Source organism: Pinus tabuliformis, chromosome 7 (assembly GCF_031772625.1).
Source record: "Pinus tabuliformis cultivar Carrire ecotype Pingquan chromosome 7, CPIR1, whole genome shotgun sequence".
In the NCBI taxonomy this organism is placed as follows: domain Eukaryota; kingdom Viridiplantae; phylum Streptophyta; class Pinopsida; order Pinales; family Pinaceae; genus Pinus; species Pinus tabuliformis.
The window spans coordinates 1,202,515,697-1,202,541,026 of record NC_142293.1 but is presented as its reverse complement, the minus strand read 5'-3'; the positions used below and the strand labels follow the sequence as shown (position 1 = coordinate 1,202,541,026).

General features: G+C 39.1%; 1 protein-coding gene across 3 annotated transcripts in view; it reads right to left on the bottom strand.

The window, feature by feature from the left end:
- LOC149251726 (ATP citrate lyase (ACL) family protein) overlaps window positions 1-25,330 on the bottom strand; it is a 330,905-nt gene that overhangs the window by 43,100 nt on the left and 262,475 nt on the right. For all 3 annotated transcript variants that reach the window (XM_089459549.1, XM_089459548.1, XM_089459550.1), the window contains one exon: window positions 9,691-9,813. In XM_089459549.1, the coding sequence (XP_089315675.1) occupies window positions 9,691-9,813 (123 nt within the window). The remainder of the gene's footprint in view (window positions 1-9,690; window positions 9,814-25,330) is intronic.

Below are 25,330 nucleotides of genomic sequence, written 5' to 3'. Positions count from 1 at the left end.
AGGCTTTGTCTTGTGTTGACTTGGTTTGGCATTGACTTGTTGCAAGAGCTTGGAAGGAGGGCTGACAAGAGCTTGGAAGGAGGGCTGACTTGGGTCTTGTGGGAGATCTTTGTCTTGTTGTTTGGGTCTTCAATTACTAATTTTGATCTAATTCTATAAGAGAAAAATAGTTATGGGTTTTCCCCTTGGAGGGGGTTTTCCCTGGCTTGGAGCCTACATCTTGTATTCATCATTTTTTTGTGATCTTCATTGTTTATGGTTTCGGTAATTGTTTGATGAAACGAACATAATAAAGTAATAAGAAGCCAACATAACTTCACAAGCAATTATCAAAGTAAAGAAAAATCATCCTAATTGCTGCTCTATTGATTTCTCAACAGCAAAAACCCTTTCCTTTGCCTTTCTTTGTTGGCATTATGATACAAGTGTTGTCCTTGATGGCAACTCACTCAGAGGTTGATACAGGTGATGGCAACTTAATCAGAGGACAGATCTTAGTACAGCAGGTCAAGAAAGAGATATACGCAGGTTCATTGTGACAAATCAGCGTATACACGCGGGTTGGACGTGCCGAAGACGCGTATGCGTATACACGCACTTTCACACAAGGAAAAGCACGTACAGGTGGGAAAACTTATGTCTTGGTCCGTGGTAGTTAGTCCTCGGTATTTGAACCTATGGTTTTGGACCATGGTATCTCGTCAGAAGTGTTGACCCCAGGGATTGGGCCCTTGGTATTGTTTATTATGGTTTTGGACCGTGGTATTGAAAGAAGCCTAACCTATATAAGGAGAAGATCATTAGGCAAAGGAGAGAAGCAAGGAATGGACGTCTGACGAAGTGGGAAGATCTAGTATTGCTGGTTATCTGTTTGTGATGCTTGGCTAGGGTTGGATATGACAGCGAAGGTATAAGTAATTATCTTTAGATCTGTACGCGGGTTGTCTCTGGTGAAAGCGCGTATACACGCGGTTTTGATATAGTGAAGTAGCGTATGCATTATGAGATTTGGTGTTTCAGGTTGTTGTTGATTCTAGTGGTTGTTGCAGAGTTCTGGGCTCTGGTTTGTGTTCTGTGTTTTTGATGACAGGGTTTCAGTGATTCAGTATTGGGTGATTTAGAGATTTATGATGCAAGTATAAGTTGATGATTGTATTGCAGCAGTGATTGTTTTGTACTCATGGATCCAGTCTGAAAATTTATGAAACGTGGTCCCTGAAGAAAAGAAGGTTGTAGCCTTCTGTAGGTCAGCACCTACGTACTAGTACATTAGCTAGTACAAGAGCTGAGGGGGTTGTAGCTCCCTTCCAGAAGTAGCTGGAAAACGAGAGAGGGTCGTAGCTCTCTGCAGGTTGAAGCCTGCGTGCTGGTAAAGGACTGCACCAGTACATTGTAAAACAAGTTTCTTATTAAAGGAAGAAAGAGACGAATTGCAGCGGGTGGTTTTCACCCACATTGGGTTTCCACCTTATATCTTGGTGTTCATGTGTGCTTCTTATGTGTGATGATTTGTTCTGTTTTACTGCACCTGATTACTGTTATTATGGTTAATAATGTTCTGATGAATTTACTGAAGATAATCTAACTGAATCATAAGATTACTGCATGTACGCTAGTTCCATTTAACACAGTCACGTATATACGCTGATATACTAAACTGAAGCCGCGTATATGAATCTGAGTATGAAATTGAAAAGTATCTGATTTGATAATACTGATTCACCCCCCCCCCCCTCTCAGTATTATTTCCAACAATTGGTATCAGAGCAGGTCCTTCAGAGGTAGCTTGATCGCTTGAAGGAAAAGATCCATCACAATGACTAATCCAGAAAGAGAGGCACACATCAGGCCACCAATCTTTGACGGGAACAATTTTACCCACTGGAAGATAAGAACCACTGCATATCTACAATCACTTGGAGCAGAAGTTTGGGGAATCGTAGAAGGAGGATACAAATTCCCATCAGCAACTCCTACAGATGTAGCAGAGAGAAAGCAATATGAGCTCAATGCCAAAGCTGTTACTGTCTTATTGGGAAGTTTGACACAATCAGAATTTATGAAGGTCATGCATTTCAAATCAGCTAAGGAAATATGGGACAAAATCTTTCTGAGTTACGAAGGAGATGATCAGGTAAAAAGAGCAAAGCTTCAAACTCTCAGAATCCGGTATGAAAATCTTAAGATGCATAGTAATGAAAGCATAGCTAATTACTTCCTGCGTATGGATGAGATTGTAAATTGTATGAGGGATCTGGGTGAAGAATTTAAGGAAGTTGTCTTAGTTGAAAAGGTTTTGAGATCTCTGTCTGCTAAATTTGATTCCAAAGTGTCTGCCATAGAAGAAAAGGAGAATCTGCAGAAAATCACCATGTCACAGCTTCACGGAATCTTAACTGCTTTTGAAATGTGAAAAGAGGGACCATCAGAAGCCGCATTCAAAGCGTCAGGATACATGTCAGAGGAAGAAGATGAGGTAAATTTTGTCAAGAATCTTGAACGGGGAACTGGACGGTTCAAAGGTAAGCTACCTTTCAAATGTTTCTCATGTGGTAGGGTTGGTCACTATGCTGCTAGATGCCCTCATAACAAAGGAAAGATGTCTGAAGAAGGTAATAGAAGCTATTATACCCATGTTAAAAGTAATGACTCATTCAATGGTAGTGAAGACATTAGAAGTCTCATGGCATATGAAAAGAAGAATGCAGAAACTGAAGAAGTTACCAAATTAAACGAACAATTGGAGACAGTAACCAGGGTAAGGGAGAAATTGCAGGATATAGTAAATGATCAGAACATAACAATTCAGAGTCTTGAATCAAAGATCCTCTCTCTAAAAGAAGATCTTGAAAAATCAAGAGAGCAGAACAGAGAAGCTCTTGAAGATCAAGAACATGAAGTGATCAAATTAAAGCAACAAGTGGAAGAAGGAAGAAAAGCTGAAAAAAACCTAAGGAATCAGTATCTGGAAAAGGAAGAACAACATCAGGTTGAGGTAAATATCTTAAAAGGTAAATTAGAAGAAAAGGATAAATTGTTGCGATTTCAAGATAGTACTAAGATTTTGGATGACATTCTTGGTAGTCAAAGATCCCCTATTATCAAAACTGGTCTTGGTTTTTATGAATCCGTTGAAGGTGAATCTAGCTCACAAGGTGAGGCAAGAAACTCTAATGAGAAATCTGAAATGCTCAACAAGGAACAACCAAGGAAAGAAATTCCTCAAGGAAAATCCTTTACTCCTAACTATGGAAGTGATAGACGATTATTTCCTCCACTGAATAATGTTGAATGTTATGTATGTCATAATCTTGGACATGTTGCAGCCAGATGTAGAAGTAGAATGGTTCAAGACCATCACAAAAGATCATCGCATCCCAGATATTGCTTTGCCTGCAATGCATATGGACACAAAGCAATTAATTGCAATAGAAGGAACATGAAATATGTAAGATGTTATACATGCAACAAACTTGGACATAAAGCAAGGGAATGCAGGAGCAAATTTCAAAATTCAAAACAAGAGGACCATACATCATCACGGTTCCAGGGATTGAAGAAGACAGAATTAGAGACAGAAAGGTGTGACATAACTCAGTTAGCTGACATAACAGACACAGGGGAATCTGAAAGTGAAGAAATTCAGTATTCCATCTTGCATACGCTGATATAATGAAGATAAGTCGCGTATATACGCGAGTTACAGGCTACAGAGTCGCGTATATAGAGATCAGAAGAAAGGGCAGCAGAACAGACCCAGGAAATGGTTCGGTCATGGTTGGCTCAGGCTCAGGGGGAGCATATACTTCAAATAATGCATTGTTGGCATTATGGTTAGAATTTGTTGATAAAGTCTATGAAGCTAAATGATACATCTTGCTGTTTGATCAAAGGAATGGTATTGCAGGTTTGGATGCTGATGCTTATGGTGCAGATCATATATGATGAATGATAGTCATGGTCTTGAATGAATTGTTGGTCTTAGAACTTGCATCTGCTCAGGGGGAGCATGGATGGATTGATACAACTTGGCATATACAAAGGGGAGCTCAATCAGAAACTTCAGCATGTACTCAAGGGGAGTATGGACAGCAAAAGGTATACCAAGGAAGAGAATATCTTGGTCCGCCCTTTGCCCTTGATGTCAAAGGGGGAGAGTGACTTGGTGTGGTGGTTGCCATCAAGTCCAAAGGGGGAGATTGTTGGCATTATGATACAAGTGTTGTCCTTGATGGCAACTCACTCAGAGGTTGATACAGGTGATGGCAACTTAATCAGAGGACAGATCTTAGTACAGCAGGTCAAGAAAGAGATATACGCAAGTTCATTGTGACAAATCAGCGTATACACGCGGGTTGGACGTGCCGAAGACGCGTATGCGTATACACGCGCATTGTTGGCATTATGATACAAGTGTTGTCCTTGATGGCAACTCACTCAGAGGTTGATACAGGTGATGGCAACTTAATCAGAGGACAGATCTTAGTACAGCAGGTCAAGAAAGAGATATACGCAAGTTCATTGTGACAAATCAGCGTATACACGCGGGTTGGACGTGCCGAAGACGCGTATGCGTATACACGCGCATTGTTGGCATTATGATACAAGTGTTGTCCTTGATGGCAACTCACTCAGAGGTTGATACAGGTGATGGCAACTTAATCAGAGGACAGATCTTAGTATAGCAGGTCAAGAAAGAGATATACGCAGGTTCATTGTGACAAATCAGCGTATACACACGTGTTGGACGTGCCGAAGACATGTATGCGTATACACGCACTTTCACGCAAGGAAAAGCGCGTACAGGTGGGAAAACTTATGTCTTGGTCCGTGGTAGTTAGTCCTCGGTATTTGAACCTATGGTTTTGGACCATGGTATCTCGTCAGAAGTGTTGACCCCAGGGATTGGGCCCTTGGTATTGTTTATTATGGTTTTGGACCGTGGTATTGAAAGAAGCCTAACCTATATAAGGAGAAGATCATTAGGCAAAGGAGAGAAGCAAGGAATGGACGTCTGACGAAGTGGGAAGATCTAGTATTGCTAGTTATCTGTTTGTGATGCTTGGCTAGGGTTGGATATGACAGCGAAGGTATAAGTAATTATCTTTAGATCTGTACATGGGTTGTCTCTAGTGAAAGCGCGTATACACGCGGTTTTGATATAGTTAAGTAGCGTATGCATTATGAGATTTGTGTTTCAGGTGGTTGTTGATTCTAGTGGTTGTTGCAGAGTTCTGGGCTCTGGTTTGTGTTCTGTATTTTTGATGACAGGGTTTCAGTGATTCAGTATTGGGTGATTTAGAAATTTATGATGCAAGTATAAGTTGATGATTGTATTGCAGCAGTGATTGTTTTGTACTCATGGATCCAGTCTGAAAATTTATGAAACGTGGTCCCTGAAGAAAAGAAGGTTGTAGCCTTCTGTAGGTCAGCACCTACGTGCTAGTACATTAGCTAGTACAAGAGCTGAGGGGGTTGTAGCTCCCTTCCAGAAGTAGCTGGAAACGAGAGAGGGTCGTAGCTCTCTGCAGGTTGAAGCCTGCGTGCTGGTAAAGGACTGCACCAGTACATTGTAAAAGAAGTTTCTTATTAAAGGAAGAAAGAGACGAATTGCAGCAGGTGGTTTTCACCCACATTGGGTTTCCACCTTATATCTTGGTGTTCATGTGTGCTTCTTATGTGTGATGATTTGTTCTGTTTTACTGCACCTGATTACTGTTATTATGGTTAATAATGTTATGATGAATTTACTGAAGATAATCTAACTGAATCATAAGATTACTGCATGTACGCTAGTTCCATTTAACACAGTAGCGTATATACGCTGATATACTGAACTGAAGCCGCGTATATGAATCTGAGTATGAAATTGAAAAGTATCTGATTTGATAATACTGATTCACCCCCCCCCCTCTCAGTATTATTTCCAACATTCTTGGCCTAACTAACCAAGGCCAGGTTCTCTCCACCTCCCTCCTTGTTGGCCTAAAACTCCTCTCAAGCCTTTTCCTAGATGCAATCATCCCAAAGCCTCTCAAAAATTGGGAAGGTCCTCCTGAGTGCAGATCCCCTTGATAGATGGTTCCCAAGACTTGGTGTAACCATCCAATGCCACATTAACCAGTTCTACATCCTCCATTTTCTCCCCAATGGCTGCAAATTGATCACATATTTGAGTGATCTTCTAGATGCAGTTGGTCACATCTGGATGGATCTCAAATTATTTTTTAAGATCATCTTCAGATTCACATTATCGCTATGGAATAAAACCACTAGGGCCTAGAATATTCTCTCGTTGTCTTCTTTTCCGCCAAGTGGGGGATCAAGTGATCCTTCATGGCAACCAAAATGACTTGTTGAGCTTTATTGTCTTTCTCATCAGCTGCCAACTGTGTTGGATTTTTTTGGTGGTTGAATCACATTATCAACAATCTCCTAGAGGTAACCCTTTTAGCAGCAAGGTAACCCTAGCCTACTAGGGTAGGAAGTTTGAAAACCCATCCAACCTGTCATCAAATCTGAGATTGGTTGCTTCCATCTTTAGATTTGAACAGATAAATAAATAAATAAATTTTGGCAAAAACAAAAACTAAACCAATCCCCACAAATACACAAAAAATTGTTGCCCTTCAAAATCTCCCTCACTGGGAAAATGGCCCAACTGGAAAAATACAAATCATAGCAGAATTTTCTTGAAAAGACTAGGCACCTGTACAGCCTATACGACCCTCAGAAAAACCTTCTGATCAACCCCAGTGACCTGCTATCCTCCTGCACTTTTGCCCATGGCACATTTGACTACTGTACGGATGCCCATGCATGTGCGAAACCTGTACAGCAATCCATGGCATATGTGTGGCTGTCAGTTAACCCTCACGCAGTATATGTGATTGTCTGCTTACTCATGCAGCTGTTTTCTGCCCTTGCATGGCACATGCAACTGTCCAACTCGGTTGCATGAGCTCACACATATGGCTACTGCTGCTGCAAATATTTTGGGTTGTTCAGCCTCTGCTGGAAAATAATCTTGCTGCTCAAAAATCACTCCTGTACTCTTCCCCTGATACCTGCACACTTGATTAAAGTCCTCCTTCGCCTGCCTTCTTTTCATAAATTTGAGTTATGACTAAATCCACAACCCCAATCTCCAAAGTGATTGACAGTTGAGATTAAATCTCAACTTCACTTGAGATCAATCGTTGAAATTTATCTAATTCACCAATGCAATCATGTTTGCATTTCATTAGATTATCTCACTTTTCTCATAAATAGAAATTATTTCAATAATTAAAGTAATTGTTGAGGGTACAAGTCAATTAGATGACTTCCACGCATCTGGACACTTGAACCTGTGCAGAAGTACCTGTCTAAGAAACAAACAACAACACTTTTCCCTTAGACCATGTCTAATTCAAAGTTCTTCTAGGACAGCAACCCAAATTACCTCCTTTCTTCCAATCCCAAGCACTGGGGGGCAAAGTTCCCTCCAGCCACCCATGTAGACAACACCAGGCTCATCTGGTATTGCTATTTGGCTCGCATCACCTAAGCTTTGGGTCATGCTACATCAATGACACCTAGTAGGATGAAAGCTACGCATAACGCATTTCTACAGGACATGTACTAAAAGATGCATCACTAGTTTCTTTCCATCTACATGAGTTATTTGGCCTTCGATATTAGAGTGGTCCTACAACTTATTCAACCCCAAGCAACCCAGGAGCAGGTTGAATCCACCCAAGATTACTGGCTAGGGCCTGTCACCCCAAACCACTCTCTAGAAAGCAATATCTAATAGGAACTTGGCATTGACATCTACACTAATGATTCGGATAATGAGCAAGACTAACTCCTTCCTCTCTTTATGGAAGTTGCATCTTTGTCCAGGCTATGCTACATTATTGTCTCTTGACCTTTTTAGGGTTTTCCTTCCTAATATAACCTACTTGTACTTATATGTTTATGTCGTGTCATCTCATTTTGCTCTTGTAGTCATTTCCCATTTCATTCTGTCTCATTTCAAAGGGTCTTTACACCCTGTAGAAATTCTGACCGTAGATTACCCTGATAATGCAATATAACTAAAGCAAAATACTTTAATCTACTTCTACAATCAATTTTGCAGAATCTTAAAAGATTTGAGCAAGATCAATTTGAACACATATAACCAGAAGAAAAACCAATGCACATGAAACATAAAAGAATACTCAGGGGAAAGCCTCAGCTAAAAACCCCACTATCTATATTATCATACAAGGTGGAAATATATCAGAATAATACAAAGCCTTAGCTCTCACAGCTAGCCAGCTCTCAGTACAATCCTCCTGGATGCTCACAGGCAAACAAGGCTTCTCACAAACCTTCTCCTCTGCCCTCCAAGCCTCCTATTTCCTTGCGTTGTTTCTCTTGGGTGATCCTACTGTTACCAAGTGTAACACTGATCACTCACACTGATCTCACACCTTGTAAAACTGCGCAATCCTCAAGGAACCTTGTTCCTTCTGCATGGATGAGTTTCCTTTATAGGAAAACTCATGCAACTAATAGTAACATGTCCTTAACATTTAGCTCAATTGGGTCTTTCTCTGAATAGACATGCATGAGTTACTAATGAGAGAATCTTCAGTTATCTAGAGTACACTAGTTGGAGGCATGCATGCATTAACTGACTGAACTCACAATTAGTTCCTCAAACGGTTTGGAACTAATTTAACTGGACTTAACTCAGTAAACTGAGCTAACTAATTACAACTCAAATACAACTCAATCTTATCTCGTTAATTAAGGGATAATCTCCTTAGTTTAAGGGATAACTGTTGCATGACTTCAGAAAGACTTCTAACTTGAATAACTGGGTCTTTCTCTGAATAAACGTGCATGAGTTACTGATGAGAGAATCTTCAGTTATCTGGAGTACATTAGTTGGATGCATGCATGCATTAACTGACTGAACTCACAATTAGTTCCTCAAACAGTTTGGAACTAATTTAACTAAACTTAACTCAGTAAACTGAGCTAACTAATTACAACTCAAATACAACTCAATCTTATCTCCTTAATTAAGGGATAATCTCTTTAATTTAAGGGATAACAGTAGCATGACTTCAAAAAGACTTCTAACTTGAATTTCTCCAACTAATTAATCCATAATGAGTTAATTAATTATTTTTCAAGCAGCTGGTGAGACTAAATTCGAATTTTAATTCTCTATTTTAATTCAACGACAAATTAAAATTGGAATATACTGGATTCTATTTTTATCATTTCGTGTTGCTATTTTTAACACACCCTTCAGTTTTGGTTCAGCTATTTTTGTTGGTTGCAGTCACTAGTCCCTTTGAACTATTTTGGTCTTCACTGCACAAATTTCAACTTTCTCAATGTTCCTCGGTGGACGGTGTATTCTTCAGTATATGTATTGGACCAGAGAACATTAAAGTTCTTACTTACAGCACTTTACATGACCCTTTCTAAAGATTTATCGCATTTGGAAAATAACTTGATATTGCAATACCTGTCCAACACATTGCTTATCTTTGATTTAATCAAATATCTTTTCATATCTGACTTCAGATATTATATTTTCATCCTGAGATTCACCTACCAAATAATGCTGATAGGATCTCTCATGAATAACCTTCAAACATCAGTCATAAAGCATGAAAATGTTACATGTGGCAGAACCGTTACCTGTTTTGCAGCATTTACAATTCCACTTGCAATGACATCACATTTCATAATGCCTCCAAAAATGTTGACTAGAATTGCTTTGACCTTTTCATCAGAAGTTAAAATTTTAAATGCTTCCACCACCTACATGAAAAAACACTCAAATATTTTATTCTCTTTCCAACACATTATACAATTATTGTAATTGTTAGAATAAAATTACTAAATGTTCTAGTATAGGCATTAGTATTGTATACCCTAAGACTCCCTCAGGCAAGTACACCTGAGTTACTACTTTAAACCATCTAAGCCAAATTGTGAGAATCGCAAAGTACACAATTTAAATCTAGCTGGTGACAGTCTGACCACAAATGAAAAATGAATTTAAGAAAATCAGAAGACACTGAAGTGAACTTACTAAAAGGAAATTGAAAAATAAAATTCTTAAACAACTTTTTAAATAACTAGATAAAGGGTATCAATTTATCAAGTATACCATAGTATCCATGTTCAAAAACAACAAACTTTATTTGACTCAGAAAGACAATAAGAAAATAGCAGATAGATTATTGTGACTCTCTTTCTCTCTTGAATATTTTTGCATGTGTTTGAGATATTCTGAGCATCCAATCATTTCAAGTTTCCACCTACCTTTTCTGCTCTCTTATATTGCACATGAAATGTTGCTGATATGGACTACCATATAATGAGGGGATCAATTCACGTATAGAGAATCATAGATTAAGGTGAATTGAGTCAATCTTGGTTAGAATTCAAACTAAGGTGAATATATATTGAGTTTTCCATTCAACAAGCATGGGTTGACTACTGCACATCTGCAGATAACCTAAAAAACCTATTACAAAAAAATGTTCTTTCATCAGCCAGTGATTAAAAAGGGGATAAAAAAGCATACTCTTCTTTTAACATTTTCCATGATTTTTTGCTACTGTATACATCACACCAAAAGTATGCATAGAACTTTTTTTTATACTAGCCAAGAATTTACCCATTCTTATCAGTATACAACATATATCGGATTGAAACTAGAAATAATCATCTCCCTATAGAACTACAAGGATATAGCAGTAGAACTGAAACTAACACATAACCCACCTCCTCTAATATTTTCAAGGAAACGGAGTACTTTAACGGTTAACCACAAATTTTATCAGTTGGCTAAACCATGATTTAACAGATATCTAAATGCCCATAGACATTATAGGTTGTATAATCTATACAATAAACCAAATCCATTACAAAATTTTGCAAGAATTTTGGCAACACAGATAAACACAACATATGACACAGGATATAAACATATTTGCAATTTTATCTGAGCTACATAGAACTGCCACTGGAAATGATTTTACCCCCAGCCATATCACTCCCGAGCCAAGCATATGAACTTATAAGAGTGTTGTGTTGAAGCTTGTTGTAGCTTCGGAAGTTCTTCTGCATAGGTTTCGTATCTTAGCATGTAGGAGATGATTTATTGCCTCGTTAGGTGCTTGCTTGATGGAGTAAGTGATTTATGGCTTATTTCTTAAGTCTAATTAAATAAAGTAATTAAAGTAATTAATTATTGTGGACTATTATATCAATTTCTAAGGATAAACAATAAAATCATTTAAGTGATTTAGAAATGATCTCAACCGTTGATCTCCCAAGTCTTCTAGAAGGGAGATTAGGGTTAGGGATTTGGGATTCATAAAGATTATAAGTGAAAGCCTAAAGGAGAGGTGAGACACAACAACAAAAGAGAGAGGCAGCTACTGCAATTTTGGAAAAGCAATTTCTCCAAAGCAAGAAGTGTTGAGAAATCTAGGGTATTAGCATTAGGTGATTTCTCTTCCATTAGTGACTGCTTGTGAATGTTTTTTATTTGTTTAGATTAGGATCTTCTTCATGTTAGATTATTAGTGTTCTTCTTCATCAAACAGTAACCAAGGCATGAACATAAATAGACAAGAGACACAGCACCTAGGCTATAAGCTAGGGCCAAAACCTTTCACTCTGAGAAGAAAACCCACACAAATTCTTCGTATAGAGATTCCAATTGACGAATACCAAGACCAAGACCCTTGACCTATTAGCTACTCCAAGACCAAGCCACAAGTCCTCTAGACTGTCTTCTCTTCCTGTTGACTCCTCTTCCTCTTTGATCCTCTGAGCATTGAGCCATTGACATCACTGAGATCTCATCTAGATCTCTTCTCGTGAGAGCTTCTTACTGTCATCAAAAACGATCTGTGGTTGTACCAAACTGTCATGCCTTCAAGGCTGCTTCTCTGCACTTGATGTGATACCTAGACAGAGAGACTGTTCGCTGTAGGTAGCATCTCGCTGTCCCTTCAACTTCCTTCAGAAACTCTTCTGAACTTTGAATATGTCTTGCTGCCACTGTCTACCGAGCTTCAGAGAGATCCGAACTGCGCTATACTAGACAATATTTCACTGGCCCTTCAATACTCCTTGCTGTCATTGTGATCTCAACATAAGAGGGATCGGAATTCCCTACCCAATCTCCATTCCTGTGCCTTAGACCGAGGTCCTTTTTCTCACATCGAACTCTGTGAAATCTCAGTGGTATCTGAAGTCTTCACTGTGTTAGAGATCCAAAATTCTCTGTTTTTACCCAACCAAAAAACTCAGAGATAGATGCAAAATCTTCTCTGTGTGGCATAGGCTGAGGTGGGTATATATAGTGGTCTATCCGTATATATAAGCCAACATGAGTTTCTGAACCGGTGTGTCTCCATAATGTGAGCCGACATGAGTTCCTTCATTCATCTTGACGCCGACATAGGAAGAGGACTGTGTGCTTGTCGTTGGAGGGCTATTTTACTAGATCACATTTGACATGACATTGACTCTGACAATCCTAAGGCTCTCAATGGGAGCCATCTAAAATAAACCTCTTGCTCATGAAACCCATGAAGCAAATCTTACAAAAATAACTTTATTCTTTTATTTTCATCATTTATAAAGATCATATTTACATGTCAATATGAAGACCGAACCTAATTACATTTTACAACAAGAAGTTCATCTAGACTAAGGAGAAAGAGAAGCATTTCCAGGAGGCTGAATTGTTGGAGATTGCACAGCCAAATTGCTGAAGCGAGAAGGAGGTCGAATTGTTGGAGAGATCAATTTGTCAGAGCTGAATTTCCTAAGGTGCAGAAGTTGTTCAAGGAGATGACACAGGACCAAGTTATTAATGAGAGGTGGGCTGAAATTCTCCAAGCCAAATTTCTTCGTAGTTAATTTCCAGTGGACCTAAGTTACAGGTTCCAGTCAATGCATATTTCTTTGTAATTTCTTTGTGGGTCTAAACATTGATTTTCTTAAGATTAATTAATGAAGGAGAATTAACTGTTGTGGGTATTTATCTGTCATAAAATGTGATTGATCTCTTTGATTTCATTTCCGCTGCATATAAATTTCTAGAAGTTTAAATACTAATGATTTTATTTTTCAACAATTCAGAATTTATTTTGGATATTAAAATAAATTTCTAGGCATAAATAATTGTTGCTAGAAAATAAATCTAAGTTGTTATTAGGAGATATAACATGGTATCAGAGCTCTAGAAAACTCTAAGAGAGAACCGAGATCACTAGGATTAGCAGTAGCAAATTACTTCTTTTTATGCAACAGAATTATTTTTAAATTTTGCAGCTAGGATCTTGTGGCCAAGTTACTAGGTCGATTTGTGAGAAGGCATCACCAATGTGACATGGTTCAGGTTCAAATTTGAGCTCAACAATGATAAAGTTCGATTTGAATTCAAATTTAGCTATGAGGTTCGGATAAGGTTCACCATTACGTTCGTCTATATATATATATATATATATATATATATATTTTCTACCAATGGAAGTTGTATTAACTGATAATATATGTAAGGTTAATAAAATTTAAAAGAATATTAACATCAATTCTTATATATATAAATCTATTTATGATTTTTTATAAATAAAAGTTATATTAATTTATAATATATAAGATTTATTAATTTATAATATATATAAGATTAAAATAATTTAAGATAATATTAACATTAATTCTTATAATTATATATAATTTAAAATATATTACTTTATTATTTATATATGATAATTTAGCCATTCTCTTGCTAACCCATAACCTATCTATGATTTTAGACAGTTAATGCATGAATTGAATTTTGAAACTTTCATTTCACTTCATATGAATCAGGTTTTAGGAAGGGCATGGGATCCAGGTAATTAACAGGTGGGAAATCCCATTAGAATAGGCCCTTGAATCTGTTTTGGAGCCGCCATCCATTCATCGATATCTCTGGTTAAACCAGTTTCGAAGGAATGATAATTTCGCTCAAAAGGTTGGAGAAAAGACTAAAGAGTAGGTGGAAAGAATTAGCATGTATGTCTCAAATTGAACTAATCCATTTACAGTTTACCTGAGGGCCTGGTAGTCTACCAGATCGTGAGTTAAAGATGCGTGTATATTAAGCAAACCTACACGACACATCCCAGCATGTTGGCCCATGGGTAATGCGAACTTGCACGACACGTCTCAGGCAGTCTTATGCACCATGTTGTGGGTAATCCAACCTTACACGAATTTAACCGGAAAAAATAAGCCAAAACTACACAATTGAACCAGTAACCTGAATGAAAAATTAACCAAACCTGCACGAATTTGAACAAACATTAACAAATTTTTAGAGGTTCACCAAATTCCGAACCTCAATGTTTGGGTCCAGCGAACCCTGTGACATTGGACATCACTAAGTAGTTTGAGATATGAAGACAAGTTGGATGGAGCCACTAATTTCAATCCCTGGAAGGAGCAGATCACCATGGTTTTAAAAATGAATGGTTTGTGGGATTTTGTGAACACATAAGTCCAAGTTCATTCAGATTCAAACCAAACAACCAAGAACAACCTTAAGGATGTGAAAGCAAGGTGTATAACTTCGGATGGTGTTAAGGATCATATAATTCCTCACATAGCAAGGAAGGATACAGCTTGTCAGATGTGGGTAACCCTAACCAGTCTTATCTGGAGCATAAATGAAAACAAGAAGCTGGTGCTGCAGGAAAATTAAAAACCATCAAGATGATGAACAAATCAGAGATCGTAACATCTTACCTCACAAGGATCGAGCAGGCTCGTGATGAGTTAGCAATTGTTGGGTGCTGATTTTCAAGGAGAAATCTGATCTTCTAATCTGATAAATTATAATTACTTCTAATGATTTCTTAGTTAAATTCTTCTTGTGTTCACACTCATCATTAAGCAATTACACAGAATATCTTAACAGTAGAATAAATAATGACAATAGGATCATAAAGAGACAGCGCAACAAGAAACACAATTATTTACCCTGGGAAAACCCTCTTTTAGGGAAAAACTCAGCAACCTTTTCTTAGAGAAATTTTTTAGTTCAATAAGAGATACAATTTGATCGTTTCCAATCAAAAAAAAGTCAAACTACCAAGCAATAAAACCTAGGTCAAACCTGGTCAAACATAGATAAGTAGCCTCGAAAATTTGGTTAAATGTGTCATAGAGAATTTTGGTCTACCTCAGATGTTTCGGTCTGCCCAGAGATTTTGGTCTGTCCAAAAATTCGGTTTGCTCATAAACTTGATCTGCCCATAAACTCTCTCTCCTTCGCATGAACAGAAGAAAATGTATGTGAAAGAGTGATTTGAATTGGTGTGTAGAAGAGGAGGATGAAATAGCCTTTATATAGTGTTTTAATAATCTTGAATAGGTGTGTCAAAGGTGTTGGATTAGGTAGCTCAGTGAGACTTCCACAAGTGCTTGGTGTCTTAGCATGTGGAAAATTGCCTTTCTAGATAATAAACTTTGTAAAGTACCTTCTATATTTAATGATTAAAAGTGACTTAAGTGATCTCAATGAAGGATTAGGTCACTGTTGTTCATCTTGGAATGGAAAGATCTAACCTTAGCCATTGAGATCTAGGGTTAGGGTTTTAGTCATTAAAAGGTTATAAAAGGAGATTTAAGGGAGAGGTGAAGACACCAATGAGCGACACTAGCCTTTTAACTCCAGTGTGCCAGATTGGGCAAGGTCCGAGGAAGGTGCAAGGAGATCCAAATCACAGCCAAGGAGGGCTTGATCAGCTAGATCAGATCTAGTTGATGTATATTTAATTCCTCAGTTGGGCCATTATCCTTGGTATGGGAGCCCAAGTTCATAATAGAACAAGTTTTTTTGTTTTTCCCTTTGAGGGTTTTCCAGGGTAAATTGTGAGTCCAATTTGATGTTAGTGTTTTCGCTATGTGTTTTTCCTAAGAATTTAGACATGCATAAATCAATAAATCAATTAAGGGTTTGTTCAAGATTTATTGCCAGGTGCTAGGTTCGTGGAAATTTAACATGGCATTAAAGTCAAAACTCATAATCAATCTCGGAATTGCAAGAAATCAAGATTCCTATGAGATTGCCGAAGCTAGGTTGGCTCGGATCATATGTACAAAGAAGAGATGGAAATAATAACAAAACAAGAATTACTGAAATAAGAAAGACGATTAACAAGGCAAAAAGCCAATATAAAACACAAAAACCAAACAAACAAACAAACAAAATTGGGCCGAGAAGAAATATTTAGGAACAAACTTTTTTTTTGTGTAAAGAAAAAAAAGGGACATAAAAAAATAATAATAAAGAAAAACAAAAGTCAAGGGCTGTGGGTGGCCAACGAAGCTCCAACAAGCGAGCTAGCCAACAGGGGTTGTTGCTTAGCCGCAGGAGCAGTGAGCAGCAACCTAGCCAGGCCGACTAGCAATACCAGCACCATAGCGTAGCGACCGAGGCATTGTCGCAGGAACAAAATGAACTAGGAATTATAGGTGTCACCCAACAATAGATAGCAGGGTCGACAACACATAAAACCAGTGGCATAGGAGTAGCGACAGGCAGGCAAGCATGCAGACTAGCATCAGCACGAGTTAGATTTTAATGGCACAGAGACCGAGGGTGCAATAGCGATCCACAAACTGGTTAGCACAACAAAGCCCATACAATAGTAGTTGACAACATAGTGATCAGCGAGCAAACAGTGAAGCGTTCGAGAGACCAGCAAAAAGAGACAGCCAAAAAGCCTCTATCTGCCAATCGACTGGTTGCAGTGTGTCACGGATGTTTTCAGCAGGCATAGTTGTTACTTGACGAAGAGTCAGTTGCCACCAGTCTAGGTCAGGGCCACGAGGCATGTATCCTTCACGAAAATCATTTGTCGAGTTTGTTTGTAGGCACGACAGTCGACGAATAGATCTGAGTAGTCACAAGATAGATCGAAGGATCGAGCGTGTGGACACAGAAGTCAGACGTCAAATCGGGTTGAGTTGATTGGCGACATAGCAGTGTCGGGACACTGCCTGCGAAGAATAGTCGTATCAGTCAGAGGAGTCATCAAGTGAGGGTCATGTTTGGTGATAGCTACCAGAACCCAGCAACAGGTCCTGGCAACGAACGAAGATCCAATGAGTCGTTGAAGTTGTTGGGTAGTGGCAGGGACAGTTTGGACTAGTGAAATGAACGATAGGCAGAGTTGTGAGGTGAGCTGCCAAAGTAAAGTGCGCAGTCAATGGTTGGCAAAGACCAGCGAGCAAGCCGACAAGCCGGAAGAGTCGTCGGTGAGTGAGCAAGCCATAGTTGTTGTGGAGGCAAGCATATTCGTGGGCGACGGGGCTAAGGAATAGGCTGACAAGTTCAAATCTAGCTGTCAAGGAAAAGTGCACAGGCTGGGTAGACGTGTCAATGACCAAGTAATAAAAAAGTTTTATGAAAACCACTAAAATGTTCGAGCAAGGAGCAAGAGGCTTCAAGCACCCTCAAGAAGCTTACAAGACGTTGCGGGCAGTAGAGCAAGCATAAGTAGCATACAACAGAGGGTTGACTGAGGAAGACATGGTCAGCATAGCCATGCAAGATGCTTAGGAGCAAGAGGTTTCTAAGAGCATGGTTCTCAATTCAAGTTCCATATCTAGTGGCAAGACAGGATTATGTGTTAGAGGGAGTAACTACAGTGGATGTGTGAAGCCTGAGGGAAGATTCGAGTTATGGAAGAAGTACCTTCCTCGCTAAGAGGGAGTGTTGGATTGTGTAGCCCTATAAGACTTCCACAATTTCTTGGTGTCTTAGCATGTGGAAGATTGCCTCTCTAGATAATAAACTTTGTAAAGTACCTTTTGTATTTAATGATTTAAAGTGACTTAAGTGATCTCAATGAAAGATTAAGTCACAATCGTTGATCTTGGGATGGCAAGATCTAATCTTAGCCATTGAGATCTAAGGTTAGGGTTTTAATCATTAAAAGGTTATAAAAAGAGATCTGGCGGAAAGGTAAAGACACCATTGAGGAGGAAGAGTGTGATACTCTAGTGTGCCAGGTCGGGTAGGGTCTAAGGAAGGTGCAATGAGCAACAATAATATCTAGAACAGAGCCAGTTGTTGTATATGTAATTCCTCAGTTGGGCCATTATACCTAGTATGCAAGCTCAAGATCATAATAGGACATGTTTTCTAGTTTTTCCCTTTGTGGGTTTTCCAGGGTAAATCATGTGTCCAATGTGATGTTATTTCTATGTGTTTACACTGTGCATTTTCGTTAAGAATTTAGCCATGCATAAATTAATAAATCGCTTAAGGGTTTGTTAAAGATTTATTATCGGGTGCTAGGTTCATGGAAATTTAACAAAAGGGGCAGGTTGACTTGAACCTTTTGGTCAAAAAAATTTCATTTCAAAAAATTGTTTTTTCTCCTTTTGAAATCGACTTGAAATTCAATTCAAATTTATCTTTTCTCTTTATATTTTGAGGACTAGAATAAATTATGAAGACCGACCATTAGCTACAAAAATTCAACACTCCCTCATAGCTAGGGAGGTATTCATAACAACTTCTTCAGATGATCTCTTGTTGAAAAATTTCTCTATCCCAAGAAAATGTTGAATGAGCTAGCTATGTTGATGTATCCATCCACTACATGTGGAAAGCATTCTGCATCAACATCATGCAAAGGAATCTAGTCTCCCACTAGATACATCCCCTTTGCAAATGGATATAGCCACCTATTGGTCAAAGGCCTTTTGGGGTCAAGACTAGTCCTTGTTTCACCAATCCACCAAGTCATCACTTGGAATTAGGCACCCCCTGACACATGGTGAAACCCTAAGCCCATTTACCATTCCGACATGTCATCACATGTTATTGAATGTAAAAATTTAAAATCACTTGTCTGAGGCTAAAAGCACTCACTCAACCCACCTGGGGAGCACTTTGGGCCTTGAGGCTCTCTGGGCCATTTTCACTAGCCATATTACATGGGCCCTGGTCAATACCTTGAATTGTCATTATCATGACTTACGAAGAATGTCTGCCCCTTGATGCTACAAGTTACAACATCGACACTCCCTCTGACTGAGGGAAGAATTCTCAACTAATCTAAGCTTGTCCCCAAAGTATACAAACTTAACCCTGGGACAAAGGCTTTGTGAGAATGTCATCATCTTGCTCGTATGTAGAAATACATTGGAGCCTCACTGTTGCCTTTTATACCAACTCCTAGATGTGGTGGTACTATGTTCTCGATGTGCTGAAACCTGTCATCATTGTCATCTCCTGCACCTGATCAAAAAATCCTGTGAGTAGTAGCTTCTAAAGCCACCTAGCTTCATAACTTGCCAAACTAGCTGCAATATACTCGGCCTCTGCAATCCTGAGTGCAACAGATGTCAGATTTCTAAACTGAATCGTCATCCAGATGTGCTCTCCCTATCTTCAGCACTCTCTGCCCAATCTGAATCTATATATCCCTATAGTTGCTTCCTTCATTGGAACCATCACAACAGTTGCTTGACACTGAAGTAGATCCTGTTGTGGCAATCCTAGCTTCTGCAACAAATCTAGTTCCAAAAACTAATGTATACAACCGAGATCCTTCATCTCAAACTCAGAGGGCAACTCCCTTTGACACTAAAGCAGGGCTTGACTCCTCCCTCTATCACGAAGGCAAATCTTCCTGCCATTGTTGCTCCATCTATCACATGAGTCCCTCTGCTCCCATCATAAACAAGTCATATGATAACAAGATCAACCAAGACTAATCAGATATCCATCTATCCAAGAATACCATGCCCAAGGTTCATACAAAGCCTTCTTTAGTATGCAAAAATGAGATTCCCTCTCATGTACCTCAAAGCCCTGAGGTAGCTCTATGTACACCTAAAATACCCCATTGAGGAAGCGATCTCCACATCCACCTGATGTGAATTTCAACTCATAATAGAAGCAACAAAAATAATAATTCTAATAGAGGTGTACCAAACAATTGGAGCAAGTGTCTCCACACAGTGTTCTCCCTCTTTCTGGGAGAATCCTCACGAATATTGTTTTGTACTTCTCTCTGTTGCCATCTACCGCATACTTCATCTTCTAGATCCACTTGGAAGTCACCACTGACTTCTCTTCAGCACAATTTCCTCCATCAAGGCATCCTTCAAACTTGCTAGCCTGCCTGCTTGCTCTAAACTAGGAGCTCTTCGAATCATTAGGCATGGTTCTACATGTCAATACAATTTTTTTTCTTGAACACAAATTACACTGGGAGAATCCTCTTGTCATAAGTCTTGATTTGTTCTTCCCAATGCTTTCATTTGTTGCTAATGCCTCTGCAACGTTTATAATGTACCTACAACCCTCACTGGGAGGTCATGGAAGAAACGATTATAACCCAACAAAAGAAACAAAGGCAAGAGGCTAATTAATAGAAAAATAATAATCAACAAAGAGAGATATAAAGTACTTAGCTTTTGATTTGAGGATTGTAGGGAATCTCCCTCTCAATCCTTGCCATCTTGCATCCAACTACAAAATCATCATCCTCGTTCTCATCATCAGCATCCTGCTTTTGCTCTTTCATTGCATGAGCTAGGTTTCTTATTTCAATGGAAACATTGACTTCCAATACTTTGGGTCTAGCTCTAGGGTTTTTCCATAAATTCTAGGGCTTAATTATAAGCTTCGTGATTTTCTAGGGTTTACAAACTTTAAAACTAGCTCTTCCAAGAGAACTCGCTCCACCAACCAAGGAAAACAAACAATCTTCAATTAAAAATTCCATCGCCATGTCAAATTTATGTATGTGTTGGTACTTTCAATCACATCATATGCTATGCTTGAATTATCTAAACTGTAATCTATCTCAGATTCTTGTAATAAAATAGTAAACAAGAATTTTGACTCCATATCAATTATAGGTCTATGCTTAAATTGAATGAAGGAGGTTTGGTCTTCTTTGTCAAGCTTTCTATCATCTCAGAATTTGTTTCTGGCTCCTGATTTTTGTTCTTCAAGTGCATCACAAAAAGTTCATAGACTTCTCTGAAAGCAGGCCTAAACAAATCTTTTGTAATCTATACATTCAGTCTTTCTTCCAATCAACCTTCCAAAAATAGCATTCATTAATCTTATATTGATATAGCTACTGCATTCATGGCCTCGTTGGCTTTTCCACATGTTTGAGGCAACTTTGGACTGAGGCACTTTGTATTGAGGCACTCCAGACTGAGGCATTCCACACTGAGGCACTTCGGATTCTTCTGTGGCTTAGTCCTGAGGCCCTTCAACCCTCTAATAGATGGACTGAGGTCTTTTAGCCTAGAATTTATATTTGTCTTCCATAGATCATATAGGCAGAATAGAACATAGATCTTCTAGTGCACAAACAAAAAAGGCAAATGTGGGTCTCTTTTGAAATATTCTTCATCCTTCTTTCAACCCGAACTGGACTAGGGTTAATGACAGATTAAAACCTAGGTGTTAACTTGAAACAAGTTGGCTTCTTCAAGGCTATTATTTTACCCACGCTCTAATACCATGTTGATTTTTCAAGGAGAAATTTGATCTTCTAATCTGATAATTACTTCTAATGATTTCTTAGTTGAATTCTTCTTGTGTTCACAACTTCACATTCATCATTAAACAATTACACAGAAGATCTCAACAGTAGAATAAATAATGATAGTAGGATCATAAAGAGACAGCCAAACAAGAGACACAAATATTTACCCTGGGACAACCCCAGCAACCTTTTCTTAGAGAAATTATTCAGTTCAATAAGAGACACAATCTGATCTTTTCCAACCAAAACAAAGTCAAACTGACCAGCAATAAAACCCAAGTCAAACCTGGTAAAACAAAGATAAGTAGCCTCAAAAATTTGGTCAACTATGTCATACAGAATTTCGGTTTGCCTTGGATTTCAATCTACCAAGAGATTTTGGTCTATCCAGAAATTCGGTCTGCTCATAAACTTGATCTTCCCGTAAGTTCTCTCTCCTTCAAATGAACAAAAGAATGTGTATGTGAAAGAGTGATCTGAATTGGTGTGTGGGAGAGGAGGGCAAAATAGCCTTTATATAGTGTCTTAACGAGCTCGAATAGGTGTGTCAAAGGAGCAGGCCGACTTGAACCTTTTCTTCACAAAAATTTAATTTCAAAATTTTATTTTCCCTCCTTTTGAAGTCGACTTGAAACTCAATTCATATTTATCATTTCTCTTTATATTTTGAGGACTAGAATAAATTATGAAGACCGACCATAGCTACTAAAATCCAACATTGGGGAGGTCGTGAAAGATTTAAAGCTTGTGAAAGTATCTCTGAAAGGATGCGCCAAGCATTGGACCACCTTTGTGGATGGAGTCCTAGCTAGGCAACAACTTCCTGATTAGGGCCAGTTGAGGGATGATTTCATCTAGAAGGAGATCTAGGAGAATTCATTAACCGGAGGATAGCAAAGGATTGGTTAGGAGAGGGAGCTTGCTCTTGCTACACAAGCGGAAAATGGCAAAGGGAAGGTCAAGCTTACCCAAAGTGGAGGTGGATCTTCACAGGGTAAAAAAGGAGAGGAACATGAGCAAAGTCAAGTGCCTTGCATGTCACATGTTCAAACATTCTTCCAATCGATGTCCAAATAGGGAGAAGGGCAGGGGAAAGACAACCACTGCATAGATGGACAGGTTGGCTAAAAAGTTCGAGAAGAACTTTGCCTTGGTGCCATTCCTTTATGGAATCATCACGAGAGGTGTTTGGTTTGTGGATAGTGGAGCATCTTGTCACATGATGAGATCTCGACACATTTTCACCAACATGACCAAGGAGCCTAGAGATATACATGTAAAGCTTCGTGATAATGCCAAGTATGCAGTAGAGGGCATTGGTAGCATTAAGCTTCAGATGGACTCAGAAGGTATCATGGAGGTGAATGAAGTGTTGTTTGTAGTGGATTTGGAGAAGAATCTCTTATCAATTTCAGCCATGGGGGACAAAGGACTAGAGGTCGGCTTCATGGGAGGTGAAGTGGTTGTTTGGTTGAAAGGAGTTGATCCCAATAAGACACGAGTAATTGGGAGAAGGAAGAAGAATCTCTATCTGTTGAGAGGACAACTAGTGAAGGCTCTCGTACATGAGAGTGATAGCCAGAGCAAGCTTTCGCACAAGAGGATGGGACAACTACACTACATGGCTCTTCCTATGTTACAAAGAATGGTTACAGGTTTTCCTTAGATCAGTGTGGAGCAACAGGGGGTGGATGCTTGGCAAGCAGGCCAAGGTTGTGTTTCTTCACAGCGAGACTAGATTGGACTTGGTGCATTCATACATTTGTGGTCCTATGTCAATGAAATTAATCACATGGTCATTGTACTTCGCAACATTCACAAATTATTTTTCCAAGAAGACTTTGATCTACTACCTGAAGACCAATGCTGAGGTCTTCGATTGGTTGCAAGAGTTTAAATCTCTTGTGGAGAACTAGACTAGGAAGAGGATTAAGGTGCCAAAGATCGAATAATTGGGGCAAATTTGCCTCCAATGAGTTCCACGATTTTTGCAGGGAAGCGGGGATTAAGAAGGAACTCACATTACCTTATAACCCTAACAAAATGGGGTTGTTGAGAGGAAAAACAAGACCATAATGGAGGCAACAAGGTCAATGATTTAGGACCAGAAATTTCCTTTGTTTGTGTGGACCGAGGCCTACAATACAGTTGTGTATCTATAGAATAGGAGTCCTCACAAAGTGTTGGAGGATATGACTCATAAGGAGACGTTCAGAGGAATGAAGCCAAAGGTGACTCATTTGCGCATCTTTGGTAGTCCAATTTATGTTCACACCACTATGTTAGATCCTTTTCAGAAAGGGGCATATTTGCAGCCTAGAAATAGGTCCCAAAGGCCTATAGAGTCTACATTCCAAGACAGAGGAGAGTTACTGTCAATCGAAATGTCAGATTTGAGAAAGGTAGGAACTTTAAGAGGTCTCATGAGAGATAGCTAGCATGAGTAGAGGATCAGAAGCGAGAGGCTTCTAAGGTTGAGCATGGACTGACAACAAGGACACAGCCTATAGATCTAGAGTTGAAGCAAGAAGTTCCTTCGAACTCTACCAAGAGGAGGTCGAGATAGGCCAAACAGACCTTACAGGATGCGAAAGAGCATGTGGAGGCTCCTAGCAACACTTTCATGCAGCGCAGACCACCAGCGATATTTTCTAGTTACATGGCCCTAATGGGCAGCATCAATAATTTCGAGCCTTCTACTTTTGAGGAGATTGCAAATGTGTAGGTTTGGAGGGATGCCATGGTGGAAGAGTATAGCTCCATAATGAGGAATGATGTCTTCGACATAGTGTCAAGGCCTAAAGGAAAATTAGTGATCACTTCTCAATGGATCTATAAGATAAAGCATCTAGCTTATGGAAGTGCTGAGAAATACAAAGCAAGGTTCGTAATCGAAGGGTTCTCCAAACACGACAGAGTGCACTACAAGGAGACATTCGTACCTGTCACCAGATATACATCCATTAGAGTGGTCATGTCCATCACTTTAAACTTGGAGTGGAGGATACATCAAATGGATGTGAAGATTGCCTTCCTCAACAAGGTGATTGAGTAAGAGGTGTATATCGAGCAACCTTAGGACTTTGAGGTCCATGGGAGAAAGTCTCACGTATGGAAATTGAAGAAGGGCATTTATGCATTGAAGCAGGCTCCACGTGCACAATATGCCTTGTTCAGGGTGAGTTGCTCACCTTGCTACCTTATGTTGATGATCTTTTCTTGACGAGATCAAAGAAGCTCATAGGGATGTGCAAGGAGGATCTTACTGCAAAGTTCAAGCTGAAGGACATCGGCTTGATCCACTGCTTTTTGGGATTGGAGGTGTGTCAATAGCCAGGAGAGATTTTCCTTCAGCAGGGCAAGTATGAGGTTCATACCTTGAGGAGATTTAGTATGGAGGATTGCACACCTATGACGACACTAGTGATCACTAACTTGAAGCAGTTGAGTGCTTCTAAGGGTGAGTTGGTGGATAACATGATGTATAGATAGTTGATAGGTTCCTTAATGCATATGGTCAACACCAGGTCGGATATATGTTTTGTTGTAAACACACAACCAGTTCATGGTGGAGCTGACACAGGTTCATTACATGGCAGCAAAGCATGTGTTGAGATTCTTGTGAGGTACAGTGGACTTTGGACTTAGATATGTTGGAGTTGGAGGAGTAGAGTGTTGAATGGTGTTGTCATTGATGTCGACATCGTCCTTCAACACTCTTAATGTTTGTCTAT